Source organism: Oncorhynchus mykiss, chromosome 3 (genome assembly GCF_057628025.1).
Source record: "Oncorhynchus mykiss isolate SJ-2025 chromosome 3, ASM5762802v1, whole genome shotgun sequence".
NCBI classification, from domain to species: domain Eukaryota; kingdom Metazoa; phylum Chordata; class Actinopteri; order Salmoniformes; family Salmonidae; genus Oncorhynchus; species Oncorhynchus mykiss.
Window position 1 is genome coordinate 67,627,286 of NC_143024.1, and position 25,701 is coordinate 67,652,986.

The following is a 25,701-nucleotide window of genomic DNA, read 5'->3' on the forward strand; positions in this document are numbered from 1 at the left end:
TGGATCTGCTGCCATATGTTTGGGTTTTCTGTTTAACAAAAATACTGAGTGGAGGGGGAGCCAGGCTATTTAGGATCTTGAATACAAGACATGCGTCGGTGTATTGCACAAGATTTTCCCAACTCAGGAGCTCATGCTTTCTGAGGATGTAACAGTGATGATGGCTATTGGGCTTCCTATCAAGCACTTTGAGAGCCTGTTTGTAGACAGACTGAATAGGTTTTAATGTTGTACAGCAAGCTTGGGCCCAACTAGTCAAGCAGTATGTTAAGTGGGGGAGTATCATAGATTTGAAGTACAGTTTTGCTACCTCTGTTGTCAAACAATTTCGTATAAATCAGAAATTAGCTAGGTTGAATTTGGCTATCTGAATGACCTTTTTCACATGCTTTTTAAAAGAGAAGTTGGAATGAAGTATGATGCCAAGGTACTTCAAATCAGATACCACCTGGAGCTTCTCCCCTGACACATAGACATCTGGTTCAGTAGCATCTGTTGCCCTCTTTGTGAAGAACATGCAAACAGTTTTTTTCACATTGAGATGCAAACACGAGTCACTGAGCCACTTTGTAACCTGGAGCATTACAGTACTGAGGTCTTGTGCAGCTTGTTGTTTGCTCTATGCATGCACATATATCACTGTATCATCTGCATACATTTGAATTTCAGACCCAGTACAGACAGAAGGCAGATCATTAATGTACAGGCTGAACAGGAGGGGCCCCAGTATTGATCCTTGGGGCACGCCCACATCATAGCTAAGAGTGGGCGACAGCTCATTGCTCACTCTGACACACTGAGTTCTGCCTTCAAGGTATGATTTCAGTTGAACTTGAACAATTTTGTGATGAGAATCTCATGGAGTCTCATCTCTGTTGTTAGCGCGTTCAGCCCAGTAATCCAAATTCATGACACACGAGCAGACGAAAAGTCAAAAAGTTCCTTTACAGTCCGTAGAAACATGTCAAACGAAGTATAGAATCAATCTTTAGGGTGTTTTTAACATGAATCTTCAATAATGTTCCAACCTGAGAATTCCTTTGTCTGTAGAAATGCAATGGAACAGAGCTCGCTCTCACGTGAACGAGCGTCACAAGCTCATGGCACTCTGCCAGACCACTGACTCAAACAGCCCTTATGAGCCCCCACTTCACAGTAGAAACATCAAACAAGGTTCTAAAGACTGTTGACATCTAGTGGAAGCCTTGGCAAGTGCAACATGACCAATATCCCACTGTATCTTCAATAGGGAATGAGTTGAAAAATGACAAACCTCAGATTTCCCACTTCCTGACTGGATTTTTTTTCTCAGGTTTTTGCCAGCGATATGAGTTCTGTTATACTCACAGACATCATTCAAACAGTTTTATAAACTTCAGAGTGTTTTCTATCCAAATATTCTAATAATATGCATATATTAGCAACTGGTACTGAGTAGCAGGCAGTTCACTCTGGGCACCTCTGGGCACCGTATTCATCCAAGCTTCTCAATACTGCCCACAGCCATAAGAAGTTTTAAACAAATGTGGTTTCTACTTACAATTGAGATGTACAAACTATGGCATAAGGTGATGGCGAGGGCAATCCGTAATTTTGTTGAAGATGTTAACGAGCGAGCTAGGACAGTCAGGACTATAACTATTTGTTCAGCACTTAGCGACAGTATCCAGAACATGGGCCGATCTTACAGTATTATCCCTGTACACCAAGTCAGTACCGTAGGATAAATAAAGGGGGCATATAAGTAGAAAATGAAAGCTCTTACAATATTCAATGATGACATTTCTCTAAACAGGCTATAGGCTACATGTGCACCACCAACAGCTAACCGCTTACTGCTCAACATACACTTAGTATTACTTTCTTAACTGCACTATACATATCTCCCTGGCACATTACATAATTTATGCAGCAGCCTACAAGACATTTTTGGACTCACCTTGTTGTGCTGTGCTCACTTGAAATGGAAGGTGGTGCGGCGGTCCTTCGTGGGCAAATTTTGTCATCAGACATTGTCATCAAAGTCTGGCATTCTCTGAATTTATGGTGCTTTCCAGAAATCTGGGAACTCTGAAAAAAACAAGGTTGAATCATGACGTCAGTGATCTTCAGGTCGGAGCTCTAGAAAGAGGCCCAAGTTCCTTACTTGGAATTCAGAGTTGGATGACCATTCAAAACGTATTTTCCCAGTCTGAGCTCATTTTTTTTACGACTTTCCAGTTGTCTTGAACTCAATGAAGTCTGAGATTTCCCAGTTTCCAGTTGTTTTGAACGCGGCAGAAGTCATGCTGGATTGACAGCATGGCCAATGTTGAATATTTATCCTTTTAAGCTTGGAAAAGAGACCCTTAAACCCAGATTTGGACCATACAACGACTCCATTGAATAGCAGGCTAGTGGTTGCTTTGCAAACCATTCACTGTTGAATTTGCAATTTAAAACTGGTTGTGTAATGTTGATGTCCAATGGCCGATGAGCACCGATATGATTTATCTATAATTTCTCTTCATATGACAAGAATTGAAAAGGATTTGCCAGTAGATTGTTGATTTGATTCATGATGATGACTGCTTGCTACAGTGGATATATCTGTGGCCAATGACCTTGAGCCTTCTTGGATGGGCACTTCTAATGTAAATCTATGGCAGCACCCAAGGAGCTTGAATTTTTAATCTCTCCCCGTAGATCTTGCGGCAACATAGTGTCCCCATGAGTGACAAAACACTGAGCCAATCACTGCGCAATTAGAGAACATTACCAACCCCTGCGTTCCTTATTTTCCGCTGGCTGCCCCACCACCACAGAAAGCACTGAGCTAGGCTGAAACACCTGCATTTTGGAACTCCCTTACTCAAGAAAGCAAAAAAAGAGACCATGTTTGTATGTGGCTTTATTAACTCAATAATTTTTTTAACATTGTTTGCAAACTGATATGTGACATGTATTAATGCCAAAATAACATGCAAAACAGGCAAAAAATAATTTTAAAAAAGAAACTAGGGACTGTAATGTTTACATGTGTGCATTTATTTATTTTTCTTCTTCTGTGCATTTTCTATGGGAGTTAGCAACCAACTTTAAGGTGCATTACCGACACCAAATGGACTGGAGTGTAGATCAGAGACAAGGAAGGTTTAAATCCTACCTATTGTGCTCATTTCCCTAAGAAAACAAAATACATAATGAAATACTACATCCAGGGCCGGATTAATGCAGAGGTTTAACGCAGTGGCGGTTCTAGACGATTTCAACTGGGGGGGGGGGGGGGGGGGAAGCTGGGGCCAGTTGTACTGTTAGAGGGGCCAGTTACATTAGACGTTATTGTTGTCATATCGTTTTCTTCACGGCATTGCAGGCATTAGCAGGCAAAAGACCATGTTCATAATACTTAAACAATGTTTTGCATTTTCTGTCTAATAATGGATGTAAAAAAAGAACAATAGCAAAACATTAGTTATGTAAAAATGATTTCATACTCCACATTTAGGGGGGCCAAAATGGTTTTCACAGGGCTTGTGTATGTGTGCAATTCAAAGGGTGAATGGGCAAGACAAAATATTTAAGTACCTTTGAGCGGGGTATGGTAGAGGTGCCAGGTGCACCAGTTTGTGTCAAGAACTGCAATGGTGCTGGGTTTTCCACAGTCAACATTTTCCTGTGTGTATCAAGAATGGTCCACCACCCAAAGGACATCTAGCCAACTTGACACAACTGTGGGAAGCATTGGAGTCAGCATGGGCCAGCATCCCTGTGGAATGCTTTCAACACCTAGAGTCTATGCCCCAATAAATTGAGGCTGTGTTGAGGGCAAAAGGGGGGTGTAACTCAATATTAGGAAGGTGTTCTTAATGTTTTGTACACTCAGTGTATACTGTATATATTATGTATGTAGTGTATATTTTGTATTTTTTTTTACAGCAACCACCAACCACAGGAGGACTTAGGAGCTCACTCTCAATGAGTGTCATAGGTAGTCAGCCTGCCACTCTGCTAAACATCCGCTCTGCTCTCAATGTTCAAAATACACCGGAGATCATAATTTAGTCACAGAAGATCAATAGTTTATAAAAAATTATATGAGTGGACCTAAACGATGGGGTGACCAGGGATGTTCTCTTGAAAAGTGAGTGAATTTGACCATTTTCCTGTTCTACTAAGCATAAAAAGTACTTTTGGGTGTCAGGGAAAACATATGGAGTAAAAAGTACATTATTTTCTTTAGGAATATAGGGAAGTAAAATATGTTAAAAATAGAATGAGTAAAGTGCAGATAACCCCCCAAAAACGACTTAAGTAGTACTTTAAAATATGTTTACTTTACACACCACTGTTGAACTCGAGATCAGAGTAATATTCAGAGCATATTCATTTCCAGTTTATTACTGGGTCAATCCTGGTTTCCTGACCGTTATTAAGCACCCAAGACCTTTCTCGTCCAGGACCACTGAGCTAAAGATTTGTACAACTCTCATTGTTCTATCTGTGACTAAACTGTCCAGGATTTATCAATTTTTTGCTGAACGGATATGAATTAGTTCGGACTTCCGGTTTCAGTCTTACCGAACCACCAAAATGGCGAAAGTCGCCAAAACACACGAAGGTAAGACTATTTATTTAGAAAATGTTGTAAATTGGTATTATAATTTAACTTGACGTACGTCGGGTTCCTATTAAAAAGAGGATCAATATGCATCCATTGTTTAGAAGCTAGCTACATGTTTTAGCAATATTTTCATTCGTGACAACCTAACGTTAAACGCAACGAGGACAGATAGCTAATGCCCCCCCTCCCCCCCACCTGCTAGGCTAGCTAGACAATACAACATTTCTACAACCATGATTTCCTTGATCAGTATGCTCTTCAATTATACTATTTGTGTAGGTGTTGCTATAAGAAACTTGCTATGGTATAGATATGGCTAGATTTATTTAACAGCGTCAGTGTTGTTGTAGAAACTAAAATGGCGTTGGAAGTATGGCATGATGTCGGACGGACACCGCACTGATCCTAGTATCATAACGTTTGACGTGTTCCAGATTACACGTATCATGAATACATTTTGTAGCTAAATAGCTATGATAGCCAACGTTATTTGGATAATCTAATCTTTGTCCAACCAGTACGGTCTGATTGCGCTCAAATTGAAACTAATTTACCAGGCCCTAGGTCAGCGTTTTCCAAACTCGGTCCTGGGGAAACCAAGCAAGGGTTAAGGTTTTATCCCTAGCGCTACACATCTGATTCACAAAATCAAATAATCATTAAGATTTGATTATTTGAATCGGCTGTGTAGTCCTAGGGCAAAAACGTGCCCCCCTTGGGGTCCCCAGAACCGAATTTGGGAAATGCTGCTTACTTTGTCAACACGGCGATCGATTTGAGCACAGATGAGAGCAAATGCGTGCTATACAAGCATACTAATTGATTACAATACAACAGCAGATTTTTAAAAATGAAATATGTAGCTTATCACTACTGCTGATGCTGTTTGAGTTTTTGTTAATTATCATTTGGAAATATGCTTTATCTTAGGTGATGCGTTTGTCCATATTTTTCAACACCCTGAAAGTCAATGGCTGTTGTGTTATTCTTCCCCCCTGTCCCCAGACATTGAGGCCCAGATCCTGGAGATCCAGGGTATGAAGGCTGCCCTGGTGGAGGAGGGAGCAGATCAGGGTGTGGGCCTGGACTCAACTGGATATTACGACCAGGAGATCTATGGTGGCAGTGACAGCCGCTTCGCTGGATATGTCACCTCCATTGCTGCCAATGAACAGGAGGATGTAAGTGTTGCATGTCAAATCCTGTGTTTTGATGTATGTATTCTTGTTTGTTTTCTTTTTTACTTTGAAAATGGTCAAATAAAAGTGTTTTATGTTGTCTGCAACACTGACATCCTCCTTCTTTTCCTAGGGGTGAGGCGTCATATTTTTAATGGTGTTGACTACTCCATTATGTCTTGTTTGCGAGCTGGGAGAGTCTGCCTTAAGTGGCTAGGCTTGACCAGACTCTTCTCTCTCTTATTTTCAGGATGACGAGGAGGACTCTTCAACAAGTCTACTTGGACAGAAGAAACCGGGGTATCATGCTCCGGTGGCTATACTCAATGCGATACCACAGTCAGATGAACAGGTTAGCCCCAGTAACACCATCTCCAGCTTTTGCAATAAGTGTAGAATTCTACTTTTGAGTTCAAACCTGACAGAGAACCTATTACCGAACCTTATTGCACAAGTTTTGGATTTGCTTAATTTTCCTGCTACTATCTTGTCATATACATTTTATTATGGCTAGTTCTCACATTAAATGTATGTTTACCACGATGACATGTATAATAAAATGCTGTGTTCTCTCTCCTCTCAGTACGACCCGTTCGCCGAGCACAGGCCCGCCAAGATTGCAGAGCGTGAGGACGAGTACAAGGCCAGACGACGACAGATGATCATCTCTCCGGAGCGACTCGACCCCTTTGCAGACGGTAAATTTCACCCCTCCATCCTCCCTCCATAGTGTCCTCCCCTGTTCATGTTATACCCTCTCTCCCTTATCCCATGGCTGCCTTTCAAGAGTTTCAACCCACCTCTTGTTGCTTAGCCCTTCGAGCACTGTGCAACGGCTTGCTCCCCAGACTAAGACCTTCCCGTGGTAATCTTTCCTGGCCCGAGGGCGGTTGGTTCTCTTGTCACTGCGCCTTTTATCACTCATCATTTTCTCTCAATAAAATCTCTTTGCTTTGAGGCAAACGGTCTGCGATGCAGATACAAGGTTTTTTTCTTCTTGGAAAATGACAATAATTGTAAACAGGATTTAAGTAGTATAAAATAAATGTCTGCCAGTGAGGGGTTCCATTTTGTTTTAGGGAGAGGTGGTTTGCGGTTGTCTTGGTTAGACTTTCGTACCGAACACTACATGGGTGGCAGGTAGCTTGTGTGTGTCTCGAAGGGTTAACATACCCATGTGGCTATCTCATGTACTGATGGTGGAAAGAACTGTCTTACTCTTAAGAAAGGTATTAAGTAATGTGAGTAGCAAAGAAAATAAACTTCTATATGGGGTTGATGGTCAACTTTGGGGTAATTCACCTGCTCGTGCAATATGCTGCACCCTACTGTGCCCAGTAGGCGGGAACACAATGACCCCATACACACCACCCCAGAAACGTGCTGGCTGTATGAAGCTTGGCTCCAAGTCACTGAAAGCCCCTAGATGGCAGACCACCTGGGTACAGATCTGAAGTATTTCTGTGTAGAACAAGAACACATAAAATGAGCAATGCAATCAGACCACCCCTTTTCTTCCAAGTGGCCCTTCCTTCACTACAGTATCATTGTGCAGGCTTATGGTCAGTTACCACCACTGTTGGCTTGTCAGATTTCTAGGGGTTGGGGAACTTCCATTAGAAAAGGACAGGACGTCACAAATTATGTGTATGTCATCAACATTACTGAGTTATGGTCTCAGATTTCAACACACATTTAATTGGCTTTTGGTCCAAGTCGGTTCAGGCGTCGTAACTTGGACTCCAAGTGTGTGATTTAATAGAGTGAATTACAATTGCGGTTTAATCTTTGGCAATGGGCTTGTCTTGCCCCTTACCCCTCACAGGGGCAAGGAGCCGTCAACTAGCTATATTCACATTCCTCAAAGCCTAAATGAACTGAATAGTCCATCAGTTAACAAGGAGGGCCTGTCTCTCAAAATACGGCTTGACTAGCCATTGAGCATTTGATTAACTAAGCACACACATTCTAGAATAGGATTAAGGTATTTATCTACACAATGCAACAATTTGTTTGTAGCGACTGAAGCACCCATGTCTCTTTTCTGAGATGAAGTGGCCTCAGTGCCTCTATGTAGTCTGGGTAGGCCTGTATCAAGCCTGCATGTAGACAGCTCTGTCATATACAAAGATGTTGTGTAAATATATTTCTATTTTACATCTTTGTAAAATAGAAACATATCAAGAAATCTGTGTGCCGCAATTCCACAGGCCCATACTAACTGTCCTTAATTTCTCTCCTACAGCAGTACTGCTTTGCCAGTCCTGTACTGCACTCTCTTAAGGGTGCAGCAACTCATCCTGTGTAGGTTATGGTGAACAGACAGAAGCGTGTGCTTGTCAGTTTTGTCAGGGTCCGCTGGTGGTCTGTCTGGGTGGGGGGCAGCTCTTACTCAATAAACCTCTACCATAAGAACCTTTTTAATTTTGTCTTCTACCCTAGACTTTATATCATTACATTTAAATTACATGGTAGTCTTTTGCTTTAGATTGATTTTGTAATTCGTAATGAATTTAAAGAATATATATTTTTCTAAAAAGGAAGCCAAGATCTACGTTTACGAAGTTGAAATAGTAATCGACTGATGTCAAACTACCAGCTGCTTAGTAGCAGGCAGCCTGTCCCCCCCCCCCCCCTCCTGGAACTAATCGTAGCCTTCACGGCCCCTGATGTAAACGTGTAACTACATATAGATGCTCTCCCTACCCTGGGTTACATAAAGTAGCTACACATTTATCTCACAAGAAGATTCCTAGATTTGGGAACAATTTAGATTTTAATTTTATTAATCAATACTTCACAATCTAGAGGGTATTTTACATATTTTCATTTATTTAAGGTTTGAGCCCCAGGAGGATTTTTCTTTTGAGTGACGTAAAAAGAAATCACAGGTGGTATGCTTATGTGTGTGAGTTCCAACCCTTTTCCAAAGTGTTACTAATGGTAAAGAGACATTTTCTAGGCTTCTTTTCTGCCGGTTGAAGTCTGACTGCAGAAGGACCCTTGGCACTGAAAGTGTACGTATTCTGGAGAGCACAGCCCAGGACCCCTGCATCAGTGATGGCTTTATCCTCGCCTGTTATCTCCTTAAAAGAAAGAAAAAACCCACCTCAGCTCTTTCTCAATGTATCTGCCTGTTGTTTTTTATTCAGCTATGTTTGTATGTAACGCAAGCAAGAGAGGACTGCCTGTATGTTGTGTATCTAGGGTTGTCTTGTTGTGATTCAGCTTAAGGAACTAATACAGTAAAAGTTTCTAAAGAAGTGAGGGCCTAGCTGAGCTGGCTGTGTTTTACTTGCTGTGTTTTATGAATCCGGGTCCTGGGGCGTGTTCTAATCGGCTGCCCTGTGTCTTGTTGGTGCTCTCTCGCGCAGGGGGCAAAACGCCGGACCCAAAGCTGCAGTCCAGGTCGTACATGGATGTCATGAAGGAGCAGCACCTGACCAAAGAGGAGGTAAGACAGACCAGATATACCTCCTTTGTGGTTTAGCTCAAGGGCATAACTTTGTCTTCAGGTAATGTGTCTATTAGTGGTGTATCCATAGAGGGTTATAAATATTTCATTATGTGGGTCTGTTCAGTGTGGGGTTTTGTTGCCTTCAATACACTTCTGTCCTACAAACCTCACGGGAAACTTTTCCCTGTTGTGGTTAGTCTCTGGTTCGTGTTCTCACTCTCTCTTCTCCCTTTATGCAGAAAGAGATCCGTCAGCAGATGGCAGAAAAGGCCAAGACGGGAGACCTGAAGGCTGTCAACGGCTCTGCTGCCTCCCAGGCTGCCGCTGCCGCCGCCAAGCGCAAACGTCGCTGGGACCAGACGGCCGAGAAACAGGACCAATCAGGAACCCCCAGCAACACCGGCACACCCAAGAAGATGTCTAGCTGGGACCAGGCTGACCAGGCTGCTGAGGTAAAACATTATCTTAGCTGATCAGATCAATCAAGTTTATGCTAGTGGAACTAAGGACATCAACCTGGCTTCATTTCTGGTCTGTAAGAATTCATTGATCCCTTTATCCCCTGACTCTTTCTCTCTCGCGCACTCTCCACAGCAGACCCCAGGACACACCCCTGGCCACACCCCCTCCAACAGCCGCTGGGACGAGACCCCTGGCAGGAATAAGGGCAGCGAGACCCCAGGGGCCACTCCCAGCTCCCGGATGTGGGACCCAACCCCCAGCCACACCCCGGCCGGAGCAGCCACCCCAGGCAGGGGGGACACACCGGGACACACCACCCCCGGACATGGGGGAGCCACAGGCAGCGTGCGCAAAAACCGTTGGGATGAGACCCCCAAGACTGAGAGGGAGACCCCTGGTCATGGTAGTGGTTGGGCTGAGACTCCCCGTACAGACAGAGGAGACGAGTCTGTGGGAGAGACCCCCACCCCCGGGGCCAGTAAGAGGAAGTCCCGTTGGGACGAGACCCCTGCCAGCCAGATGGGCTCTTCCACTCCACTGATGACCCCTGGGAAGACCCCCATTGGAACCCCTGCCATGAATATGGCCACTCCCTCTCCAGGTACTGTCAATCACCTAACCTGCATTTCAACCCATTTTCAATATAGAGGTAGAATATCATTTAAAACTGATAACTGTTGGCAAATCATGTTTGTTATTAGGTACTTGTTGTTCATTTATTAGTAATATAAATGACTAGTAATAGAAGTAGTAGAATGTCCCACTAAGACGTGATACTAGGTTGAGGCGTGTTTTACATTGTGTTTCCTATCCTGTCAGGTCACCTGATGAGCATGACCCCAGAGCAGCTGCAGGCGTGGCGTTGGGAGAGGGAGATCGATGAGAGAAACCGACCTCTCACAGACGATGAGCTGGACGCCATGTTCCCAGAGGGATACAAGGTAGAGTAGACTCTCTCGCACTCACCAGCACAATGGAGAAATCACATCATATCTATATTAAATGAGTGAATAGTCTTCAGTAATGATATGATAATGAGTTGGAACAGGACAGTTTGTCTCTGGTCAGTGTCACGTTCTGTCTCTCTGGGTTCAGTTCCCCACAACGGCGTGTCTCTTACTGAAGACATCAAGGCGTTTGTCTGAGAAGACCTCAATCCTGTACACACAAAGAGTAAACCGTACTGTAAAATAAGTTACCTGTATAGTAAGTGAACAGTACTGATGTTTCATCTTCCACCTCCCTCCACAGGTCCTTCCCCCACCAGCAGGCTATGTGCCCATCCGTACCCCGGCCCGGAAGCTGTCTGCCACACCCACCCCCATGGGGGGCATGACGGGCTTCCACATGCAGCAGGAGGACCGCTCCATGAAGCAGATCAACGACCAGCCCAGTGGGAACCTGCCCTTCCTCAAACCAGACGACATCCAGTACTTTGATAAACTGCTGGTTGAGGTAGATGAGTCCACTCTGAGCCCAGAGGAACAGAAGGAGCGTAAGATCATGAAACTGCTGCTGAAGATCAAGAACGGAACACCTCCCATGAGAAAGGTGAGACCAGCTGCCAACTGTCCTCATAGTTGACCACAGAATAAAAAAAATTGAACTTTCCCTGACCAAGATGACTGCCATTATCCGCACATTCTACGAGCTATGAAGGTTTATGACATAGGCTACTCTAGTGTCATATTGTATCTCTATGGTCTTTACTCCATCTTCCTTTTGGTATGGAACTCTCACCACTGAAAAGTCAACTGTCCAGTCTAACCCCATTGCGTCTCTCCTCAGGCTGCCCTGCGTCAGATCACAGACAAGGCGAGGGAGTTTGGAGCAGGGCCCCTGTTCAACCAGATCCTGCCCCTGCTCATGTCTCCTACTCTGGAGGACCAGGAGCGTCACCTACTGGTCAAGGTCATTGACCGCATCCTCTACAAGCTGGACGATCTCGTCCGCCCATACGTACACAAGGTGGGTCAGTGTGTGTGTGTGAGTGGCAGTACTCTGACTCTGTTACACTATGTCTCCTGTGCTGAGATTGGCACTGTGTGTGGTTCACTAATTGACTCTGTTCCCCAGATCCTGGTGGTGATTGAGCCCCTGCTGATTGATGAAGATTACTACGCCCGAGTGGAGGGCAGAGAGATCATCTCTAACTTGGCCAAGGTGAGCCCCACTCCCAGACCTAGTTAGGTAACATGCCTGTTGGACCTGTCCGTGGTCAGATCAGGGCTAGTACTTCGCTAGCTGAAAAACCAGCACGAGAACTAGCCAATTTGACATCCATTTCTGTTCTCACCCTGCACCCGTTGGTTACATTCCTACAGCGAGTAGAGAATATTTTTTTCTCTCTCCAGAAATCACATTAGAAAAAGACACTTATGCTGTCTATGCAAGCAGTGTCATGAACACCAATTAATCTGTTGATCTCTTTCCATGTCTCTCTCCTTCCCTCCCTTTCTAGGCTGCCGGCCTGGCCACTATGATCTCCACCATGAGGCCTGATATTGACAACATGGACGAGTATGTCAGAAATACAACAGCCAGAGCTTTCGCTGTCGTAGCGTCCGCTCTGGGTATCCCATCCCTGCTGCCCTTCCTCAAGGCTGTGTGTAAGAGCAAGAAGTCATGGCAGGCCCGCCACACGGGCATCAAGATTGTCCAGCAGATCGCCATCCTCATGGGTTGTGCCATCCTGCCCCATCTGAGGAGTCTGGTGGAGATCATCGAGCATGGTGAGCTGAGGGAGCAACGCAGATAGTATGTGACTTGAAGGGGTAGTTTAGTTCTACTATCTAGTAATAGTCATTTTGTTATTTTTGGGTGTTACTATCTAGTAAATGTGATTCGTAGTTTAGCTTTTTTATTTAAAAACAATGTGTGCTTTTTCAAGTTAATTGGCTTTTTAAGTGCATTTCACACATGGTCACAAAACACACTACCAGGAAGGATAAAATATGATCTCTTACTGACCTTAACTGTTTGCGCCCCCCTCAGGTCTGGTGGATGAGCAGCAGAAGGTGCGGACCATCAGTGCCCTTGCCATTGCTGCCCTGGCGGAGGCTGCCACTCCCTACGGTATCGAGTCCTTTGACTCCGTACTCAAACCCCTGTGGAAGGGTATCAGACAGCACAGAGGAAAGGTGAGGACAAAACACTAGAGGACCAAACTGTTGAGGACTCATTGCCTTCGGTTACATGTCTGCGAATCATTCTCGCCTGTTTGACCTATCAGTGGTCAGATCAGGGCTAGTACTTCGCTAGATTGACACCAACATGAGAACTGGCAGATGTGACATCATTTCACTTCTGTTCTCACCCTGCACTTGTTGGTTACATTCTTAAAACAAGTAGTTAATACAAGTTTACCTGAAATCACATTCAACTTTATCAGAGTATCTTGGCTGTGTCGACCTGGTAACTGAGTTAAACATCTGGGTTCCAGGGTCTGGCTGCGTTCCTGAAGGCCATTGGCTACCTGATCCCTCTAATGGATGCTGAGTATGCTAACTACTACACCAGAGAGGTCATGCTGATCCTCATCAGAGAGTTCCAGTCCCCTGACGAGGAGATGAAGAAGATCGTGCTCAAGGTGAGGGAGCCTAACTTTGTGTGTGTGTTTGTGCGCGAATCATTCTCGCCTGTTCGACCTATCAGTGGTCAGATCAGGGCTAGTACTTCGCTAGATGGACACCAACATGAGATCTGGCAGATGTGACATCATTTCACTTCTGTTCTCACCCTGCACCCGTTGGTTACATTTCCAAAATGGAAAGAAATTGCTAGCTAGTACACTTCAAACAGAATTGGTGTATGTGTGGCCTGTTTCTAACCCCCATTGTTCCCCCTCTCTTCCAGGTGGTGAAACAGTGTTGTGGTACTGACGGTGTGGAGGCCAACTACATCAAGACAGAGATCCTGCCCCCCTTCTTCAAGCACTTCTGGCAGCACAGGATGGCCCTGGACAGACGCAACTACAGACAGGTAGGTACGCACAACTCACACACACACATGACTCCATACACTAACGACATGTTGAATTTGTTTGGTCAAGTAGGCAGTTATGTATCAAGTATAAATAGAAAAGCAGAAATGAAGGTCTGTGCCAAGGCTTGTAGCAGAAGATGACTGGTGATTTAAGAGTTAGATTTACTAAGTAAAGTTCGACATTAAGTTGAACTATACCAAGCAACGATAAGCAGAAGATTTTATGGTTGGATTTCAATGTTTAGTTCAACGTTAATTAATCACTGCCGTGTTTCCCCCGAGGCTTGAACTGACCAAATTCCCCCCCCATCTCTCTCCAGCTGGTGGACACCACAGTAGAGCTGGCCAACAAGGTGGGAGCAGCAGAGATCATCTCTCGTATAGTAGATGACCTGAAGGACGAGGCAGAGCAGTACAGGAAGATGGTGATGGAGACCATAGAGAAGATCATGGGGAACCTGGGAGCTGCTGACATCGACCACAAGCTGGAGGAGCAGCTGATCGACGGCATCCTGTACGCCTTCCAGGAACAGACCACTGAGGTGAGACCTGGGGGCACGTTCAGCGAGGAACAGTGTTGTGGAGCGTTCAGATAGAAATGGTTTATGTAGAACAAATATGGCTTTATGACCTGTAGAATAAGGAATCGTGTCAGCTCTATTCATCACATTTCTATCTACAAGGTTCCAGAATGTTTGCCGACAACCTGGCTCAGGGTATAACTTTAGGGACATAACGTTGGGGAATGTTCAGATAGACATTTTGTAAAGCCTGTGATGAAACAAGTTATCCCTGTCTGAACAGCAGTGTGGACTTCTGGTAGTCTGAGGTTTGATGGGAGATTCATATTGATTGGAATGGGCAAGCGTCTGTGTCTGAAATGGCATACTATTCCATTTAAACCAGAGCCCTATGGGCTTTGGTCAAATGTAGTGCAGTATATCGGGAATAGGATGCCATTTTGAAAGCAGACACTGTCCATTAGCCTACCTGTGTAGACTGTAGACTAAGACTAACTAGTTGACCTCTGACCCTGTGTAGGACTCTGTAATGCTGAACGGGTTTGGCACGGTGGTGAATGCCCTGGGGAAGAGGGTGAAGCCCTACCTGCCTCAGATCTGTGGTACGGTACTGTGGCGTCTCAACAACAAGTCTGCCAAGGTCCGCCAGCAGGCAGCTGACCTCATCTCTCGTACCGCCGTGGTCATGAAGACCTGCCAGGAGGTTAGACTGACTCAAACAGACACACACTCGTACTCTCTCACTCATAAACTTCGCCACGAACGTCACTAAAGATGTGCAGGGTTTCTCTTCCTTTCTAAACCTCTCTTTCTCCCCTCAACAGGAGAAGCTGATGGGTCACCTGGGAGTGGTGTTATATGAGTACCTAGGAGAGGAGTATCCTGAAGTACTGGGAAGCATCCTCGGTGCTCTCAAGGCCATCGTCAACGTCATCGGTACGTAAACATCACCCTCTCACTACGACACCGGTCTTCTCTCTGCGAATCAATCTCGCCTGTTCGACCTATCCGTGGTCAGATCAGGGCTAGTACTTCGCTAGATTGACACCAACACGAGAACTGGCAGATGTGACATCATTTCACTTCTGTTCTCACCCTGCACCTGTTGGTTACAAATGAAAAGTCAATTGGCATATAGTGTCTTCCAAAACACAATTTATTCTCCTTGTTATATAGCGTAGGACACCATTCCTCTCGCTTCCTGAAACATACGCTGCAATTATTTATGAGAAAGCACTCAAGTTGGAAGAGAAATGCCTATGAATGAATTGGGTTAGTTCAGTGAAGAACATGGATTGGTCTGTACAGAGGGTTCAACACTATTAACATTAGAAGCGTGGTTATGGTAGTAGTAGTGGTGGTAGTAGTAAGACTGGTTGATATGCATCAGACATCTGATTGGTTGTCTGTCCTGTCATTCATAGGCATGCATAAGATGACTCCACCAATCAAAGACCTGCTGCCGCGCCTGACGCCAATCTTGAAGAACAGACATGAGAAGGTGCAGGAGAACTGTATTGACCTGGTGGGCAGGATTGCTGACAGGTATGTGTGTGGTGATGGCCTTGTATATTTCAATCTTTGACTCTCAATTCGACTTTCCTCGACATCCTGTCTCTTCCTTCTCAACCGTATTGGAGAAGGTTCCAGTTCCCTCTGGGAGAGGAGGAAAGATGAATTGAGAGAGCCTCTGATGCCTACTCATATGTGCAGAAATTGATACACTAGTAGATGTTTCATCAACCATGTTATAACTCCTACCCTGCTCTGTCTGTGTAGGGGTGCTGAGTACGTGTCGGCCAGGGAGTGGATGCGGATCTGTTTTGAGCTGCTGGAGCTCCTCAAGGCCCACAAGAAGGCCATCCGCAGAGCCACTGTCAACACCTTTGGATACATCGCCAAGGCTATCGGGTGAGTGCTCCAGTCTCTGGCTAATTCATGACCATACCATCCTCACAGTTTGTCATCTATTAGGGATTCGGTTTGGAAATTAAATGTCTGCTCAAGGACGTTGTGTTCAATTGAATGTTTTCCCCTCCCAAATGTGAGCATTTTCATTTGTGCTTGGTCATATTCCTTTTGCTGTTGTGTTTTTTAATGTGCACTGATTTAGCATGTGGGTGACCTCCTGACCCCTCTCTCCCCCTCCAGACCCCATGACGTGCTGGCCACACTACTAAACAACCTGAAGGTTCAGGAGCGTCAGAACAGAGTGTGTACCACTGTAGCCATCGCCATCGTGGCTGAGACCTGTTCTCCCTTCACCGTGCTCCCCGCGCTCATGAATGAGTACCGCGTGCCAGAGCTCAACGTGCAGAACGGCGTGCTCAAGTCCCTCTCCTTCCTGTTTGAGTACATTGGGGAGATGGGCAAGGACTACATTTACGCTGTCACGCCCCTGCTGGAGGATGCACTGATGGACAGGTGAAAGGATTGCAGCATTGTGATGTTTTGGCTTCAGTTCTAGTAACGCAATGAACTCCTTCACTACCCAGATAAACATAACATTTCCCTCCTAATAAGTATTCATTATATCTACAAGCAGTACATTTAACAACTAGCCGTGGTGAGTTTCAGCCCTGTATGTCAACAGTGTTGGCAGGCAGTTGACTTGGTGGTATTATGCCTGCGAATCATTCTCGCCTGTTTGACCTATCAGTGGTCAGATCAGGGCTAGTACTTCGCTAGATGGACACCAACATGAGAACTGGCAGATGTGACATCATTTCACTTCTGTTCTCACCCTGCACCCGTTGGTTACAAAGTAAAGTGTAATTCATTGTCAATGAGGATTTCACCCTCAGCCTTAGAATATACAGTGCATTTGGAAAGTATTCAGACCCCTTGACTTTCCACATGTTATGTTACAGCCTTATTCCAAAATTGATTAAATCGTCCCCCCCCTCAATCTACACACAGTACCTCATAATGACAAAGCAAAAACAAGTTTAGACATTTTTGCTAACTAATAAAAAAAACTGAAATCACATTTACATAAGTATTCAGACCCTTTACTCAGTACTTTGTTGAAGTACCTTTGGCAGTGATTTCAGCCTTGAGTCTTCTTGGGTATGACGCTACAAGCTTGGCACACATGTATTTGGTGAGTTTCTCCCATTCCTCTCTGCAGATCCTCTGAAGTTCTGTTGGATTAGGAGTGTTGCTGCACAGCTATTTTCCGGTCTCTCCAGAGATGTTGGATCAGGTTCAAGTCTGGGTTCTGGCTGGGCCACTCGAGGACAATTAGAAACTTTTCCTGAAGTCACTCCTGCGTTGTCTTGGCTGTGTGCTCAGGGTCGTTGTCCTGTTGGAAGGTGAACCTTTGCCCCCAGTCTGTGCTCTGGAGCAGGTTTTCATCAAGGATCACTGTACTTTGCTCCATTCATCTTTCCCTTGATCCTGACTAGTCTCCCAGTCCCAGCTGCTGAAAAACATCCCCACAGCATGATGCTGCCACCACCATGCTTCATTGTAGGGATGGTGCCAGGTTTCTTCCAGACGTGACGCTGAGCATTCAGGCCAAAGAGTTCAAACTTGGTTTCATCAGGCCAGAGAATCTTGTTTCTCATCTTTAGGTGCCTTTTGGCGAACTCCAAGCAGGTTGTCATGTGCCTTTTACTGAGGAGTGGCTTCTGTCTGGCCAGTCTACCGTAAAGGCCTGATTAGTGGGAGTGCACCAGAGATGGTTGTCCTTCTGGAAGGTTCTCCCATCTCCACAAGCGAACTCTAGAGCTCTGTCTGAGTGACCATCGGGTTCTTGGTCACCTTTCTGACTAAGGCCCTTCTCCCCCGGTTGCTCAGTTTGGCCGTGCGGCCGGCTCTAGGAAGAGTCTTGGTGGTTCCAAACTTCTTCCATTTAAGAATGATGGAGGCCACTGTGTTCTTGGACCTTCAATACTGCAGAATTTTTTGGTACCTGTGCCTCGACAAAATCATGTCTGGTAGTTCTACGGACAATTCCTTTGACCTCATGGCTTGGTTTTTGCTCTGACATGCACTGTCAACTGTGGGACCTTATATAGACAAGTGTGTGCCTTTCCAAATCATGTCCAATCAATTGAATTTACCACAGGATGACTCCAAGTTGTAGAAACATCTCAAGGATGATCAATGGAAACAGGGTGCACCAGAGCTCAATTTAGAGTTTCATAGCAAAGGGCCTGAATACTTATCTAAAGGTATTTGTTTTTTATTTTTAAAACATTTGCAAAAAATTCTAAAACCATTTTCGCTTCGGTATGGGGTATTGTGTAGAGATTGCTGACAAAACATTTATTTAATACAATTTATAATAAGGCTGTAATGTAACATTTTGAAAAGGTGAAGGGGTCTGAATACTTTCCAAAGGCCCTTTCCACCTTTTGATTGGACCCATGTTAACCCTGTTTCCCCACTTTCTCTCCTCCTTACAGAGACTTGGTCCACAGACAGACAGCCAGTGCCGTGGTGCAGCACATGTCCCTGGGCGTCTACGGCTTCGGCTGTGAAGACTCGCTCAACCACCTGCTCAACTATGTGTGGCCCAACGTGTTTGAGACGTCGCCCCACGTCATCCAGGCTGTGATGGGGGCCTTGGAAGGCCTCAGGGTGGCTATCGGCCCCTGCCGCATGCTGCAGTATTGCCTACAGGTAACTACTATCACTACTGCCTACATCAAGGGTGGGTGAGCTACGACCCGTGAGCCTCGTCCGCCGCCCAGATTTAAATGGCCGCTCCCTAAAAAAATCTGTGGACCTCCGACTTTCGAAATCCAGATATGGCCTGCAAGCCACAAGGTTTTCCCACCCCTGACCTACATCACTGTTCTTCTTGCTTTGGTACAGGTAGCAGACTACTAAATATGTATGTCTAAGCTAGTTCCAGAATAGCCCAGTGTTGAATCAATATCAAATGTCCAGAAAAGGATGTAAATGTGAACTTATATTTCTATCAACCGAAACCTACCCTTTATGACGTCCATGAAAGAACTGCTGTGGATATTTAGCAAAAATAACAAACGTAATGAAAATATAGTAGCACTGTAAGTACAGCCATTGAGTGTGATGCTCTAACACAGTCTCCTCTCCCCAGGGTCTGTTCCACCCAGCCAGGAAGGTGCGAGACGTCTACTGGAAGATCTACAACTCTATCTACATCGGCTCCCAGGATGCTCTCATTGCTCATTACCCACACGTCTACAACGATGAGAAGAACCCTTACCTCCGCTATGAGCTGGAGTACTTCTTGTGATTCTGCTCTTCTCACTCTGACGATTTCTCTCCCTCTTCTCTTTGTCCTATCTCTCTTTGTGTATAGGACTTGGTCCATTTTTTATATTATTTATCTCCTCTGTCTTTGTAGTGGTTGTATCCAACACAGCTACAGTGGCTGTGGCCTGAGATTGATTTTTAATACAATAAAAACTGTGTATGATAGGGAAATGGAGTATAAAATGGAACAACTTCTTAGAGCTTGTATGTATTGTTTTGTTTTCTCCTTTTCTAATCATTTCTATAAGGAATGACAGACAGTACAGTAGATGGAGTGCAGGCTCTAAGTTAGCCTTGTTATGGAATGGAAAAGCAACTCAGTGAAACTCTTTAAAATATTGTCATGGTTTCTTTTTACCGGCCTTGACCATTCCTTCTCAATGCTTTGCTCGCTTATCAGTGATCACCCCCCTGTTCTTATCAGAATGTTGCTTTATTTGACTGAATAAACGTTTGTGTATAAAATAAAACCTCTGCTTTATTGAGTTGGTCAAAGTAAAGCATGAGACATGACTACTCATAGGAGTAATAATATGGAAAGCGGTCTATGAAAAGTACCATCTTCCTTTCCCTATGTCTATGGTCATAACCTTGGAGGGAAAATAACTCCTTGGTGGAATATGTGAGAACATACCAGCATTCTCCAGATTCAAATTCCACACAGATCACCTTTGCCACCTTGTGTCACATCCTCATGTTCCACAGGCACTACTAGTCTTAGATGAATGATAAAAATTTAAAAAATGTAGTTAAATGTACACAAGCTGGGGTAGAACATCGACCATACCAAATTAGCTATATTTCACCAAGAAATGCCACAAGATTACATTACAAAGGCTACAGTTTGTTCAGAAATCAACCCTCTATAATGCCTTTTGTTCCCTTATCAGGCCCTGTCATCCTGCTGAGACATAACAGACCAAGGTGAAGGAGTGCTCCGGGTAGCTAGCCCTGTGGTTTTGACGTGGAAGCGAATGCTTGCGTGCCTCTAAGGCTATATGGGGATTCTGGGAAAGGACGTGTGTGTTTGGGCTACAGTCAGTGGGTGGGAGAGAATCAAGGGCAAGGCCCCAATAGGCCTATAGGTAAAGACTGCTGACACTTTAAATTGAGAATTTCTATTACCCATGCTTTTTAGTTCAGGACTGCTTAATCTGTCCAGGAAACAGGCCCTTTACGTTTGTGGGACACCCTCAGGTTTATGCCAGAAGCAACACTTACTCATGTATCTGTTAACAGAACCACTCTAAAGGTCTGATGATGTCATGCAAGAAGGTGCAAAGGCACCATCCTTCATAATAGATCAGTGGTACGTATGTTACTCGTCGTGTGGGTTAAGGCCAGTGGAGCGAGGCAGTGGACCTAGTTCTGTCCCCATGCTGTAACATGGCTATAGTCAACCTATCACCAAGGAAGAGCTCCAATTCTTAATGGAGACCATTTCATAGTGTGGTCCTTGAACTGGGCAACCAGCGCACAGACAGGCACCCAGGCAGTCTCCCAATCAGCCCTGATAAGAGGAACTCAGAGCTCAGCTCTCTCAACACACACACTGTCCTCAAGAGACTCAGACTATATCATAGAGCTGAGTGAGCAATGAGCTTGGTGGAGTCTGAGTCTGCCTGGAAACTGGGTCAAAGGCAGCGCATGCATGGTTCTCTATGCAGAGTAGTGAAAGGGGGGATACTGCTGAAGTGTAAAGATATAAGTGGTGGGGGAGGGTTTCCATTGTAGGGGGGATGAGGGAGATGAGAAAGAGGCCCTGGATCGAGTAGTAATCATTTGTATCAGTAATGTGAATCGTGCTCGCTTTCGAGAATCCGACTTGATATGGCACCATAAATTAGGAAGATGTACGAAGGAAGAGTTTGATTCTCTCCCTCAAGTCAAAAGTCAGCCATTCTGGCGACCATGGCAGGGGGTAGGGACATTTAGTCATGACTTTGTACTAGTGGGGCCTTTGCCAGGTCAGATGTCCCCTGAAGGGTTTAGTGTAGTCGTTGGTTAGTGTGACTGGTGTGGTGTGGCTGGCTGGCTACTAGTTTAGGGGTGGAGGTGGGTTTTATGATTTTGTCAACAGGAAATAGATCAGAGATGCAGGAGAGAACAGTAACCCCAACAATAATTGACTGTAGTGGACAAGCTACATTTGTGCTCCATAGTTCTGTGCCAAATGTCCATTCTCGTGTAACTATATAAAGAGCTATTTGATTCTCTCTAACAATCCAGAACTAGGTATGGTAATGACTGAGACATTTCCTGTTTGGTCTCCAAAACACAATAGACTCAGGAATGCATCTTCCTGAACACATGCAGTATCCTACCTGCTGACTGCACAAAAGGTGGTGTGTGTGTGTTGAGATAGGCAACAGTAAACATCTCTGTTGCTACTGTACACAGAGACTTAAGGCATAAGGAAAAGAGCATTTCAGATTGATGATGAGAAATAACCCTGTTTGTTAAAAAAAATCATATTAAATCAAATTGTATTTGTCACATGCTTTGTAGAAAACAGGTGTAGACTAACAGTGAAATGCTTATTTATGGATCCATTTTCAACAATGCAGATTTAAAGATAAAAAATAGAAATATTGACATGAGGAATAAATATAGTGAAAAACAAATAACAATAACGAGTCAAAATAACATGTCTATATACAGAGAGTACCAGTACCTAGTCAATGTGCAGGTGTACGAGGTAATAACATGTCTATATACAGGGAGTACCAGTACCTAGTCAATGTGCAGGTGTACGAGGTAATAACATGGCCATATACAGAGAGTACCAGTACCTAGTCAATGTGCAGGGGTACGAGGTAATAACATGGCCATATACAGAGAGTACCAGTACCTAGTCAATGTGCAGGGGTACGAGGTAATAACATGGCTATATACAGAGAGTACCAGTACCTAGTCAATGTGCAGGGGTACGAGGTAATAACATGGCTATATACAGAGAGTACCAGTACCTAGTCAATGTGCAGGGGTACGAGGTAATAACATGGCCATATACAGAGAGTACCAGTACCTAGTCAATGTGCAGGGGTACGAGGTAATAACATGGCTATATACAGAGAGTACCAGTACCTAGTCAATGTGCAGGGGTACGAGGTAATAACATGGCCATATACAGAGAGTACCAGTACCTAGTCAATGTGCAGGGGTACGAGGTAATAACATGGCTATATACAGAGAGTACCAGTACCTAGTCAATGTGCAGGGGTACGAGGTAATAACATGGCCATATAAAGGGAGTACCAGTACCGGGTCAATGTGCAGGGGTACGAGGTAATAACACGGCTATATACAGGGAGTACCAGTACCGAGTCAATGTGCAGGGGTACGAGGTAATAACATGTCTATATACAGAGAGTACCAGTACCGAGTCAATGTGCAGGGGTACGAGGTGATAACATGTCTATATACAGAGAGTACCAGTACCAAGTCAATGTGCAGGGCTACGAGGTAATAACATGTCTATATACAGAGAGTACCAGTACCAAGTCAATGTGCAGGGGTACGAGGTAATAACATGTCTATATACAGAGAGTACCAGTACCAAGTCAATGTGCAGGGGTACGAGGTGATAACATGTCTATATACAGAGAGTACCAGTACCAAGTCAATGTGCAGGGGTACGAGGTAATAACATGTCTATATACAGGGAGTACCAGTACCAAGTCAATGTGCAGGGGTACGAGGTAATAACATGTCTATATACAGGGAGTACCAGTACCGGGTCAATGTGCAGGGGTACGAGGTAATAACATGGCTATATACAGAGAGTACCAGTACCAAGTCAATGTGCAGGAGTATGAGGTAATAACATGGCTATATACAGAGAGTACCAGTACCTAGTCAATGTGCAGGGGTACGAAGTAATAACATGTCTATATACAGAGAGTACCAGTACCAAGTCAATGTGCAGGGGTACGAGGTAATAACATGTCTATATACAGAGAGTACCAGTACCAAGTCAATGTGCAGGGGTACGAGGTAATAACATGTCTATATACAGAGAGTACCAGTACCAAATCAATGTGCAGGGGTACGAGGTGATAACATGTAAATATACAGAGAGTACCAGTACCAAGTCAATGTGCAGGGGTACGAGGTAATAACATGTCTATATACAGGGAGTACCAGTACCAAGTCAATGTGCAGGGGTACGAGGTAATAACATGGCTATATACAGGGAGTACCAGTACCGGGTCAATGTGCAGGGGTACGAGGTAATAACATGGCTATATACAGAGAGTACCAGTACCAAGTCAATGTGCAGGAGTACGAGGTAATAACATGGCTATATACAGAGAGTACCAGTACCAAGTCAATGTGCAGGGGTACGAAGTAATAACATGTCTATATACAGAGAGTACCAGTACCGGGTCAATGTGCAGGGGTACGAGGTAATAACATGTCTATATACAGAGAGTACCAGTACCAAGTCAATGTGCAGGGGTACGAGGTAATAACATGGCTATATACAGGGAGTACCAGTACCGGGTCAATGTGCAGGGGTATGAGGTAATAACATGTCTATATACAGAGAGTACCAGTACCAAGTCAATGTGCAGGGGTACGAGGTAATAACATGTCTATATACAGAGAGTACCAGTACCAAGTCAATGTGCAGCGGTACGAGGTAATAACATGGCTATATACAGGGAGTACCAGTACCGGGTCAATGTGCAGGGGTACGAGGTAATAACATGTCTATATACAGAGAGTACCAGTACCGAGTCAATGTGCAGGGGTACGAGGTAATAACATGTCTATTAACAGAGATTACCAGTACCAAGTCAATGTGCAGGGGTACGAGGTATTGAGGTAACTATGTATTGTATACTGAACAAAAATATGAATGCAACATTTTTTTTATTTCACCTTTATTTAACCAGGTAGGCAAGTTGAGAACAAGTTCTCATTTACAATTGCGACCTGGCCAAGATAAAGCAAAGCAGTTCGACACATACAACGACACAGAGTTACACATGGAGTAAAACAAACATACAGTCAATAATACAGTATAAACAAGTCTACATACGATGTGAGCAAATGAGGTGAGATAAGGGAGGTAAAGGCAAAAAGGCCATGGTGGCAAAGTAAATACAATATAGCAAGTAAAACACTGGAATGGTAGATTTGCAATGGGAGAATGTGGAAAGTAGAAATAAAAATAATGGGGTGCAAAGGAGCAAAATAAATAAATCAATTAAATACAGTAGGGAAAGAGGTAGTTGTTTGGACTAAATTATAGGTGGACTATGTACAGGTGCAGTAATCTGTGAGCTGCTCTGACAGTTGGTGCTTAAAGCTAGTGAGGGAGATAAGTGTTTCATGCAACAATTTCAAAGATTTTACTGAGTTACAGTTCATAAGGAAATTAGTGAATTGAAATAAATGCATTAGGCCCTAAATCTATGGATTTCAAAAGACTGGGAATAGAGATATGCATCTGTTGGTCACAGATACCTTAAAAAAAATGTAGGGCTCTAGATCAGAAAACCAGCCAGTATCTGGTGTGACCACCATTTGCCTCATGCAGCACGACACCTTTGCATAGAATTGATCAGGCTGTTGATTGTGGACTATGGAATGTTGTCCTCTTCAATGGCTGTGCAAAGTTTCTCGATATTGGCGGGACCTGGAACACGCTGTCATACACGTCAATCCAGAGCATCCCAAACATGCTCAATTGGTGACACGTCTGTGAGTATGCATGCCATGGAAGAACTGGGACATTTCCAGCTTCCAGGAATTGTGTACAGATCCTTGTGACATGGGGCCATGCATTATCATGCTGAAACATGAGGTGATGGCGGCGGATGAATGGCACGACAATCTCATCACGGTTTCACGGGATCTCGTCACGGTTTCTCTGTGCATTCAAATTGCCATCGATAAAATGCAATTGTGTTCGTTGTCCATAGCTTATGACTGCCCATACCATAACCCCACTGCCACCATGGGGCACTCTGTTCACAACGTTGACATCAGCAAGCCGCTCGCCCACACGGCACCATACACGCTGTCTGCGGTTGGATTTACTGCCAAATTCTCTAAAACGACGTTGGATGCGGCTTATGGCAGAGAAATTCATATTCAATTTTTTGGCAACAGGCTTGGTGGAAATTCCTGCAGCCAATTGCACGCTACATCAAAACAGCTTGTTTATATTTTTGTTCAGTGTACATATAGGTTGAGATACAGTGACTAGACAACAGGATAGATAATAGACAGTAG

The 25,701-nt window shown here is 44.4% G+C and overlaps 1 protein-coding gene and 2 non-coding genes across 6 annotated transcripts; all 3 read left to right on the top strand.

Annotated features, from left to right (window-relative positions):
* The first annotated feature begins 4,356 nt into the window (after nt 1–4,356).
* On the top strand, nt 4,357–19,925 carry LOC110520240 (splicing factor 3B subunit 1). Of its 4 annotated transcripts, none has more exons than XM_021597410.3 (23): nt 4,357–4,600; nt 5,609–5,784; nt 6,032–6,133; nt 6,365–6,479; nt 9,156–9,235; nt 9,478–9,690; nt 9,833–10,301; nt 10,520–10,641; nt 10,952–11,251; nt 11,489–11,668; nt 11,777–11,863; nt 12,162–12,432; nt 12,695–12,840; nt 13,143–13,289; nt 13,556–13,681; nt 14,005–14,226; nt 14,726–14,908; nt 15,030–15,141; nt 15,630–15,750; nt 15,985–16,116; nt 16,357–16,629; nt 18,618–18,834; nt 19,277–19,925. In XM_021597410.3, exons 1-23 carry the CDS (start codon nt 4,573–4,575, stop codon nt 19,433–19,435), a joined length of 3,981 nt encoding a protein of 1,326 aa, XP_021453085.3. In that variant the 5' UTR covers nt 4,357–4,572; the 3' UTR covers nt 19,436–19,925. The 4 variants fall into 4 exon arrangements, with proteins under 4 accessions (XP_021453085.3, XP_021453086.3, XP_021453087.3 ...); XM_021597411.3 differs by having other exon boundaries at nt 4,494–4,600; nt 9,836–10,301; XM_021597412.3 differs by lacking the exons at nt 4,357–4,600; nt 5,609–5,784; nt 6,032–6,133; nt 6,365–6,479 and adding an exon at nt 8,027–8,798.
* Nucleotides 12,900–13,038, top strand: LOC118964367 (small nucleolar RNA SNORA72). Its single transcript, XR_005051417.1, has one exon. It is a non-coding gene; the product is annotated as a small nucleolar RNA SNORA72 (small nucleolar RNA).
* LOC118964369 (small nucleolar RNA R38) lies at nt 14,450–14,519 on the top strand. The gene has a single exon (XR_005051418.1). It is a non-coding gene; the product is annotated as a small nucleolar RNA R38 (small nucleolar RNA).
* Nucleotides 19,926–25,701: the final 5,776 nt, after the last annotated feature.